The 10,685-nt window shown below is 38.9% G+C and overlaps 1 protein-coding gene across 5 annotated transcripts in view; it reads left to right on the forward strand.

The window, feature by feature from the left end:
- The window catches only part of rimbp2a (RIMS binding protein 2a), a 106,894-nt gene extending 97,865 nt beyond the window's left edge, over positions 1-9,029 (forward strand). For 4 of the 5 annotated variants that reach the window (XM_041810124.1, XM_041810125.1, XM_041810120.1 and 1 more), the window contains 2 exons: positions 2,406-2,579; positions 6,579-7,333. In XM_041810124.1, the coding sequence (XP_041666058.1) occupies positions 2,406-2,579; positions 6,579-6,812 (408 nt within the window). In that variant the 3' untranslated portion in view covers positions 6,813-7,333. Of the gene's footprint in view, positions 1-2,405; positions 2,580-6,578; positions 7,334-7,724 lie in introns of those variants that run through there. The other variant, XM_041810122.1, reaches the window with a different exon arrangement.
- The last annotated feature ends 1,656 nt before the right edge of the window (positions 9,030-10,685 follow it).

The raw sequence follows: 10,685 nt of genomic DNA on the forward strand, positions 1-10,685 counted from the left end.
TGAAAAAATCCACTCTGAGCCTTGATTGGGTGTCGAGTAAACATAATGAGCTTGGTAAATGGTGAATGGACTTTGGCTTTTCTAGTTGTCTGACGACTCAAATCATTTTCTTCACAGTATGTTAGTGTGGCTGTGAAGGCCGCTATGTAGAGTCACCATCAGTATTAACTAATCCCATATACACATCCATACACACCACTGATGCAGCAGTGGGAGCAATTTGGCATTAAGTGACAACGCATCGATATGTGACTGCAGGAACTGGAGACTGAACCAACAAACTTAAATTGGAGATGACCAAATCTACCTACTGAGTCACTGTCGCCTCGTTGATATTAATACTTAATTTACAGAGGTGCTATCATTGCAGACTTGTCGATAATGGCCGATCTAAGCTTGTTGTTTGCTCTTGTCCAATCTTTCTACAGAGCTGAGTTAACTGACCTTTTACTCCTGGTTGAACACAACATTTTTACCCTGTTCCCTCATCCCCTTTAATAGCTCCACCAAATAATTCCGGACTATGGGAAGCACTGCCATAGATAAATGAAGTGATTCCCTCCGTTTTCACTGAGCTGAATATGGTGGACACAATATCCTTTGTCATGTACAACTACATGAAATGTAAGACATTATAATAAAACAACAACAGCAAAGGATAAATATATACCATCTCCAAAGTGCATCGGCCAACAGGGAGAATGCCCTTTATGCCAAATTACTAGTCCAGCCCTGGTTCTTACATATTAGTCTTTACTTTTAGTTAAAACTAGGACTGAGTTCAAAAAAATCAATTCTCCGATAAAGATAGATTATAGTTTTTTAATTTCAATATCAATTAAAAAATCCAGAGATCAATCTTTATATATAGGCCTGCTCTGTTTCCTGGCGACGTTCATGCAGCTCAGGACTTGACCTGCACTTGCCTCTAAAACCCTTTGGACTCTTACTCTAGGTTTAAATCTTACACCCAGTCATTTCTATTGGATATCTGGGTGCGTTATTCAGCTTTTGTTCTCTTTTGGCTCTTTAATGTTCAGGTAAAATAGATTTTGTAACAAAATCATTCTTATATTAATTGATATCGAATTGAAATGGATAAAATCGAACTGGGATAGAATCGGAATGGAATTGATTCAGGCAATCAGTGGCAATACCCAGCCCTATTCAAAACAATTATTTTCTTTGAAATTATTTTATAAGTTGTTTTGTAATATTTGTATAAATGTAAATCGCTGATATTAATGCACTATCAATACTTAAATTACTTTAAAAATACTGAAGTTGACATTGGAGAAATATAATGGATTTTGAATGCCTTACAGCTCAGCACTTATATTTTAGTCTTGCTTAAGTCTCCTTGATGAAAAACTAAACTTGATTTTGTCAGTGATCTATTTTAAGCTAGTTGTCTTCTAGTTTTCCTCATGGAACAAAGGTAGTTGAGTTTTAGTCATAGTTTTAGTTGGTGATATTAACCTTGAAGTGAAGTTGAGGTAATAAGTCTGTAGGTTGGGCCAAACAAAAAACTTTTTGGCACAGTGAGACATTGCTGTCCTCCGCTGCTCTCTGTCTGTAACAAACACTACTGTTAATGGAGTGATACCTGTGAGCTAGTTCAGGCAGTCAACTTTTGATTTACTTGACATGCATCATTATCAAATCACCTGACAAACATCAATTTGGCAGTCTATTTAGGCTGAAAGATTTCCAGTCCCCCTCTTTGCTCTGAGATTACCTGTCTGCCCTAAATCAGTACTACTGTGCTTTTGTTTTCAGCCCTTCTTCACCCCAGCATCCACCTGTAGGCTCCAACAGCCAGTTTTAGATGTTATCTCATCACTCCTCAAATCTGCATGTAAAATAAATCTGCGGGAAGAAAAAAGTCAAAGTCTGTCGCCAGATAGTCATGTTATGCTGTAATAAATGTTTGAACATTACAAACGTGAGTTGGCTGTCTGAAATGAGTAACATTCAACCATGGAGTGTTTACACTGAAGAGCCAAACTGCTGATCAGTGTGCGGTGGTGTGCTGCAGTAGTGCCCAAACTAATAAGCTTATGTTTAGCCATAAAGCCTAGCTTTCATACCTGCACTCTGGCTGATCTCTTCTTCAAGACGTCATGTTGACGGCATCACCTTTGGATTATAAAGTTACTATTGACATTTCCCTCATATAACTTTACTTAAAATTTTCTGAACTATCCCTTTAATCAGTGGAAACTTGCTAAAAGATTTAGAAAGCAGAGATGGTGGTTGGTTTTGCATCTTCTGATTTGGATAACAAAGAGCACTGACATAAATCAGGGCACAAACAGTGCGGTGTATTTAAATGTGAATGAGTACACACCTTTTTGAGCAGCCTTTCCCTCTTCCTCCACTCTCACACCCACATCCATTAACAGGGTGAGATCAACGGCCACCGTGGTCTGGTTCCCTCTAACTTCCTGGAAGAAGTGCCTGATGATGTGGAGGTGTATCTGACCGATACTCCATCCCACTACCCCCAGGAAGAGCCTGCCAACCGGCCCCCTGCCAACTCTGCCACCACCGCCGCCGCCGTCTCCGAGAGCAAACGGGTACATCATCATCGCCGCTCTCAGCGCTAGGCCCTGTGTTCATCCATCCTCCGTCCTCTCTCTTGATTTCCGTCTCTTGCTTCCTCCACCTGCCGTCTGTGTGCTGTTCATTGTGTGTGTTTGTCCATGTGGTGACAGTGGTGACTCTTTACAAACTAACAACCCCTCCCCACCCCACCCCTTCCTCTCAACCTTCGGAAAAGGGGACAAAAATCCAGTGATAACACCTTTCTGAGTCTCAGAGAAAGGAAGAAGCAAAGCCTGACATGGACAGAGGGAGGATAGACTGTGGGAGCTCTGCGGGTGATTTTTGCATGTAGCACTGGTTAAGGAGGACTTGAAAAAGGCTCTACCCATTCCTTACACGTGACAATTTGATACCTCTTTGCACTGAAACTCAAAACCTGTTGTGGTTATTGTGTATATTATTAAGTGCTTTATAAACACATAATTGCTACCCAGTGACACTGAAAAAATATAAAAGAAAAAACAAACAAAAAAAAAAAAACAAAAAAAGAGAAAAGCATGCCTTTTTCAAACTTGATACATTTTCTTACAACTTTCTTGGCCTGACTGCTGTATTTCCTTAAAGAGGCTTTGTTTCTTTATGTATATTGCACACACATCAAATCTATTTTTCAGCCCTGCTGTCAGTGGATATGCTGTTTGCTCTGAGCTCGAGAGACAAAACTAATCGCAGCACTGATACTTCCATACTGTGTTGTTACAATAAAACAATAAAAGCAAAAAATTGGATATTAAAAACAATCTTTTTTTTGCGCTCTGTGTTCATGTGTGTTGGTGTCGTTGTTGTTGTTGTTTTCAGTTTTCATAGTGGTGTGGGTTTTAGCGACGGGACTATGCTGCCACATCTGATTTCTTTTTTGCTTTTCCTCACCCGCTTGGCAAAACAAAACAAACAAACAGAAGAAGATTGTTCATTTCACACCATAAATGGCTCTGTCTGCCTTGTACAGTAAGTCAACAACTTGAGATACCAAACTCAGGGCTCTAATGTGCACAGCTCCAGGTCACAGCAGACACTTTAAAAAATCACCTTAGATAACTAAAGATCTGTTTAAATGAATATGCAATGCTTTCTTTTTCATTAGGGCAAATCAGATCAGTTGATAACGTCTGTTATCCAGATTTTTCAGGGAAATTTCCAAGTATTATTACAGTAAACACTACATACCCAAAGTAATTATCAATTTGTTCCATAGCTGTAAAAATATTTACCATTTTTCTTGCCAAACTATCACTGTAAAGTGTCCAAATTCTTGACTGTGTCCAGCTGCTACATTAGAAGAGAAGCCTGGTATCTACAGTTGTGTCCCTGGGTGTTGTTCTGCATTGACTGTACTGTATGTTCCCTCCTGGCCTTATCTTATGGTGGACTCCTTCCGGCTCTGTGGTGTGCTGATGTCGTGCTCAGTATTTCCTGGCTTCCTTCTCAGTGTTTCTCCTACATATTAACTCTGTGTGCCTGTTTGTGACAAAACCCTATCTCTACCATTAAATTAATCCTGATTTATCTTCATGCAGAGACTAGATCTGACCTATTGATACAGTACATGGAAAATATTAAAGTTAGTGTGGTTAATATCAGAAAGTTATTAGCTTATTTTGTGAAAACTTAGTTGTCAAAGGCTGGCCACACACTAGATTATTTTTTGATCTGAGGCATGGGAGACAACAGACATAGAGACAAATTTAAACTATTTTTATCTTATAATCATCTGAGCTCACATGAATAAAAACTAAATTGATGGGACATTGCATTTCTGTGAGATTAATTATTTTATGGAGCAATCTTGACAAAGAGAGTCTAAGTCAAAAAATTATGCCTTAAAGAATTATAAAAGCTAATATGCTGAGAAATTACAGTCAAGTTTTTTAATTGTAACTATGCTTTGTTGACAAATGTTTTAGGAAGAAGGAGCAGTTTTTTTTCCTTTTCATTTCAAATTTCAAAGATATATGTTGGATTTAAACCGTTTGGTTTGGTTCACTGGTTCAAATGAATCAATAAAGAAAATAAACTTGCAAACAACTAGACAATTCAGCCAGATTGTAAGACTACACACCTGTCACCTGTAGTAACAATTCCACAGTGAAGATTCCCAACATGAGTTCTCACAGAATATCGCGTGTTCAAACGTAACTTCAAAAGAGAAACAAACATGGAAGACAGTTGAAACCCTCAGCTGAGTGTCCAGGCATTAGGTACAGTTCCAGAAAAATGTAAAAAATGAAGAAAAGCATGAGGGTAAAATCCTGGCTGAGATTATAAAGCAACACAGCATCAACAACAGCTGATGACGCCACCTAGTCTGCTTGCTCTCATTGGTTGTTTGGGATATGCTGTTGGAGGCCATCCTACCCATAATACCCTCAATAACCCACACGTGTTTGATCTTTACTAATCAAGGTTGGAGAGGAGCAGTTATATGGCCACAACACACTTGAGGAATATTTATATAAATAACTTTGCAACAAGCCCACACTCACAGTGCAGCCCTACCTTGGCAAATCTGGTCTGAAATCAGGCTAATAAGCATCTAGTTTGGCCAGCATATACTCTAGAGGCCCTAAGGCTGACCACACAGTACAGGATTTTTAGCCCGATTTCAGGCCAGATTTTCCTCCCCTGACAATCGTGGGGGTCTCGCAAACTTTTCTTTCCAGAATAATCCTCAAGTGTTTTGTTTTGACAGTGTTATTTTACTGGCCAGAATTGTGTCAAAGCATCCAAAACTCCAAATTGTAAATATCAAACATGTTTGGTATTTATGATTCTACATGGCAAGGCCTCTGAAGGAATACCAACAACAGCCAATGAGAGTGAGCAGACAAGACAACTGTAACACACGCCAGGCTTATTGTGGAGGGACAAGCCAAGAATATTGATGAGCATCCAGGTTTGTTTTTCTTCTGAAGTCACCTGATTACACGAGCCTTGGCAGGTCGGCAGTGGTGTGGTCTGAGTGGACTCAGTCTGGCTGAGTTGTCTAGTGTGCATTCAGAGAATCAAAGATGAGAAACCGTTTTAAACAGTTTACGTCTGTGGCCTCACACACTTTTATAATTGTTTAATTTTTGAAAATTGTCAAGTGTGTGGACAGCCTAACATAAGTCTAGGAAATTGCGATAACATGCCCTTTTATTTTTTTTATAAACTATTTTTGGTAGTTATTTAATAATAATTTCCTAAAACATTCCTCGTTAGGGAATAAGGATTTTATCAGTAGAATAAAAAATGCAGCAGTTAAAGCAGGAAGCAAACACAAACAATCACAGAACCTCAAAATAATGCTCTCAGGTAGATCAAAAACAAATAACTTAAAGTAGAAACTACATGGGAAATAATACTACAAATACTCAGTCCCTGCCGCTTCATAATCCTCTTACTCCTTCCACTATCTTTTTTTTAACTTAAAAATTGTTAGCTTCTAAAGTGGCCTTAATTTGCTAAACAACCGTGAGCCACAGCTGTTAATGTTTAAAACAAAACAAACATTTTATTATACATTAAAAGTACAATGTACAATCAATGCAATCCAATGTTATTTTACATTAGATTTAGTGAACTCAACTAAAACATGATGCACTTTGTGGAATTAGTCACACAAGTTTCATTAATGAATGCATACATAAGGCAACTATGAAATGCTAAACTTACCGGGTCAGTGCAAACAAGAAGGCAAGAAATAAATCAGTCACTTGGTAATTTATTGGGTACTATAGGCTATGTTTAGAAAAGGCACCTTAGCTCAATAAGAATAAGAAAAGAGAATATATATTTACAGAAAACACATTTATAGGGCTATAGATATCTCTTACACTCCACACACCAGCTTCACTACACCATATCTGCATATTAAGCACATAAAGGAACACAGACAGACATGAAACCTCGGCATCTTCCGTCTAAATGATTCTTCTTTTGTAATACGCTGCCCCCTGCCTCCACACCTCCCCCATCACCTCTCCCCTCAGGTCACAACAGAAACCACCGACACCGTCGACAATGATGCCACAGCCACACCCGTCCGAGCACCATCCCCGATTGTCCGGCCCCTCCTCCCAGGCACCATGCGACCTTTGAGCCCTACGAGGGCCCCCCACTTACCGCTGGACTCCCGGGACTCCCAAGATCTGGCCAACAAGAAGAAGAAGGGACTACTTTCCAAGGGGAAAAAGCTGCTGAAGAGACTTTCCCCAGTGAAATAACTAAAAGAAAAAAAAAAAAAAAAACAAGCAGCATACATGTACAAAAAAGTGCACATGCAGGGCTCTGTATATTGCATCCATACAATCAACTCTGATCCACCATCATATGACAGAGAGGAGACTGCGTGAGCCTTTTTGAATATAACCAGTGATACAGTTATTCATGTCTGGTGATGATAAAAATCAGCTAAATGATGTACAGTGCAGTGCCAAAATCATGAGAGAGGTAACCTGCAGACAACATTATTACTGTGATGTATTTTAATCAACTTAAAATTTTAAAAACTAGGATTTTCATGACATTTTTATTCTTTATCATAAAGAAACTACATATACATTTAAAGCTGATTTAGCTGTGAAGTCAAAGCATCTTGTTATATCTTCACTTTTTATATGATTATGGATTTTTTATTACTGATGTCACCACAAGGAAACAGAAAACATAATCTTAGAAAATCTCCAAAAGAATACACTGTAATCGAGGCATTCTTTGAAGTAATGCTAGCTGCTAACACAAAGGCTTTACACAGTGCAATATCAGAGAGGTGGTAGCATGGGGGGTGGGTGGGTGGGGGGTACCAGTTTGGCACCAGGGCATTAATATCCGTAACACCGGGTGAGCTTTTTGCAGTCTCAGTGGCCTTTATGAAAACAAGCGTGACACTCCTAGTTTGATTTACACTTGTTCTTTTGCAGAGAACAAGATCAGAAGTGTTTGTTTAGTCCTTGCTGTCAAATTGTCATGAAACGCCTAGTTCAAGACTAAATTTTGTGTCTGTCTTCCTATTGCACAAAGGTGGTTGTTTTTTGTCCGAGGGTTGGTAAAAGACTTTCTGTGTGCCTGTGTGAGTGACGCATTCATGCTTTGCACCTTTTATGTTTCATAATCACTTTTTTTTTTTTTTTCTGAAGGAGAGGCCATGCTGTGATTGGTCCTGTGATGTTGTGATGTGCTGCTACCTCCATCGCCTGTGCACTGTTTAGTTTTGTCTCATGCTATAAAGGGTCACTTTTAAGCCTCAGAGAAATTACAAATTTAAATGTTAAAGTGCATTCTTCTCTGGTTCTGTATGAAATGTTTTGGCTTACTCTTCATATCGGGTTATTTCCTCTGATCTTGTATAATTTAGTTCTCAAAGCCTGAATCTAGAGAACACAAACACTAATTAGTCACGTCAACACTCTGCTGTTGCTCCACTTACTTTGTTGACTCACTAAATGTTTCATATCTTTAATGAAGTCCAAAAAAAACACAACTAAATCTGTTTGCATATATGCCACAAAGGGTTTGCAGCAGAAAGCAGAGGATGACTTAATTTCTCACAGTACGTCACTGTGCATCTCATCTCTTAAATTGTTGGTATAAAAGTCCCCAAAAATGTGTCTTAATTACAAAGTACACTAGGCTGCATGTAGTACAGAACATTTGTAATTGTTTTGTGTCATCAAGGAAATTTAATGTCGCCATTCTCTGAACTCTTGAGTTTTTCCAGTTGTAATGATTCAAATGAATAGCATTTTTGCTTTATTAATTTCTACAGTTTAATACATTAAAGCCACTTGAGGAGTTTGTGGCTGTGTATAAAAAAGATAAGCTACAAAAGCAAACAAGCCCACCAGAAAGATGACTGATTAATTATTTTATATTTTAATGCCTGAAACTGCTGTAGGGGGTAGGTGTCAGACAAAGACAGTAACAGCTGGCTAAAACACCTTTGTTTACATGTTTTCGCCACAAAATCCCTCAATTTATTTACCTGCTGAAACAGAAAGTAAAATGGGATTTAAAAAGACTGCTTTATCATGTACAGGTGGAAAGATTTAGAAATAAGGTAAAAGGTTCAGCTTTGTCCACAGGGGGTGCCAAAATCAACACAATGAAATGTTCCTCACAAGAGATTCAACTTCAGCTTTTGACAGCAAGAACTTCTCCCAATAACTTAGAATCTATTGATTAACTCTGTACCTTTTGACTGCAGGAACCAGGGTCTAAATTAAGTTAATCCAGGGAAACTCTGGTGATACATTAAACCATTTTTCTTGCAAAATGTATATACAGTTTTACTCGGCAGAGTAGGCTCTACTCAAAAGATGGTCCCTGGATTAGTCAAGCAGCATGCTTTGACTTTCCAAGGAGCACATAGCTAGAAACCACCGTAGGGATAAACATGTTTATGACAATGCATATTGAATACAATAAATTAAGTTCAAAAGCAATTAATCCATAGTAGCATTCATCTGAATGAGGGTGCAACAAGCTTTATGCTAAAGGAGGAGGCTGGGGTGGAGGAGGTTAAACTTTGTGAGCAGCAGCATGGTGCAAGCAGGGATTAGTGAGAAGTATGTCATATTTAAATAGGCTGCTGTGTTGAGAGAAAGAGGAGCTGGGAGGTGATAATTGGAATCAGCTGTCTGTCAGCTGATCACGGCCAGGTGTATGAATACTGTGTCCTGCATGAACTAAAACAAAGCCTCCTTTCTGGGGGAAAAACATCTACTCTCCAAAGAGTTCCTTCTTAGAAGACGGTACTGTCAAAAGGCCCAAGAACTATGTGGGAGGCATGACTGAAGTGGTGAACATTTTGGTTTGCTAACTAGGTCAATGACTCTAAGATGATCATTGGCATTTTAACGGTCAATGAAAGGCTTTCACTCTGGCGTCAGTTGCTTTTTGAGCTGAAGAAACCTTTCAGGGGAGAGACAAATGTCTTCAAGAACCTTTACCAAGTCTAGCTGCACCACTAAGTCACGCTTTAGATCACCATGATCTGGATAACAGAGCACTTACACAGACATTTTTTAAGATTATAATTATATTACATATTTGAAAACTGTCCATCCCTGACTCAGACCATTCTTTACAACACATTCAAATATAAAAAGGTGAGTGAATTATAAAGAAAATCTAAAAAATAAAAACACCAGTACAAATCTGGCAAAGACATGGTCTGGTAAATATTAGATCCTTTGCATCTAAACCCAACTGGTTCACTTTGTCTTCCTGAAAGTAGGTTGTCAGGTTGCCCGATTTGCTCCTTCTTTTAAGAGAAAAGAGAAGGTTCTTGGAGCAAAAGGTTCCGGGTACTTCTGGTCGAAAGCACATTTTGCCTATATGATGCTAACAAAGCAACTTACAAGGCCTCTGCACTTTAAGTGCTGGCACCAACCACAGCCTCTGTTTCAGAGTGCTTCTCACCCATGGTAACTGTTGCTGGGTAGGTTGACTTCTGCTTTCCTCTGTAGTATCCTTCATATGGTTTTTAAACAGTCCAGTGTGCTTTAGTTTCCTGCTTCGGGGAAATATTACCAAGAAAATAAGAAAACAATGCAAAGGAATACAGCCCTGACCCTGATCTAGAAACTGTACCAGAGAGATGCCATTACATCTGATTTTGATTGGCCAGTGAGGGAGGAGTGACAATGGTGAGAGATGCGCTGCTCCTCAAGTTGTACGCTGAACTACATTGATTTTGTTTTGAAAATGTAAGCCAGTGCTAAAAGCACCAGCTGTGAACACAGGCCTTCAGGTGTCATTATTTGGTTTAGACATTAAAATTTACTCTTACTGCTATTATTTTTCCCCAAATTCAGATCAGATTTTTATTTTTATTGGGTCAAAAAGAAGAGCAGTGCATATAAAATCCATTGCATACTTTAATATCACTTGTTGCGTTCACTTACTTGAGTCTTAAGCTGATCTTTAAAGCTCCTGTGAGGAACTTAAGGTCAGTGTGAATTTCAAGACCCCATTGACAATAATATCTATTATCTCTTTTGACAAGCAACCCCCCCCCCCCATGCTTTCTCTAAACTCTTAAATGCTGTCTGCAGCAGGATTTTGATCAGTCCATCTACCCCAAGACAGTGGTTTCA

This window comes from Cheilinus undulatus, linkage group 17, assembly GCF_018320785.1.
Source record: "Cheilinus undulatus linkage group 17, ASM1832078v1, whole genome shotgun sequence".
Lineage (NCBI taxonomy): Eukaryota > Metazoa > Chordata > Actinopteri > Labriformes > Labridae > Cheilinus > Cheilinus undulatus.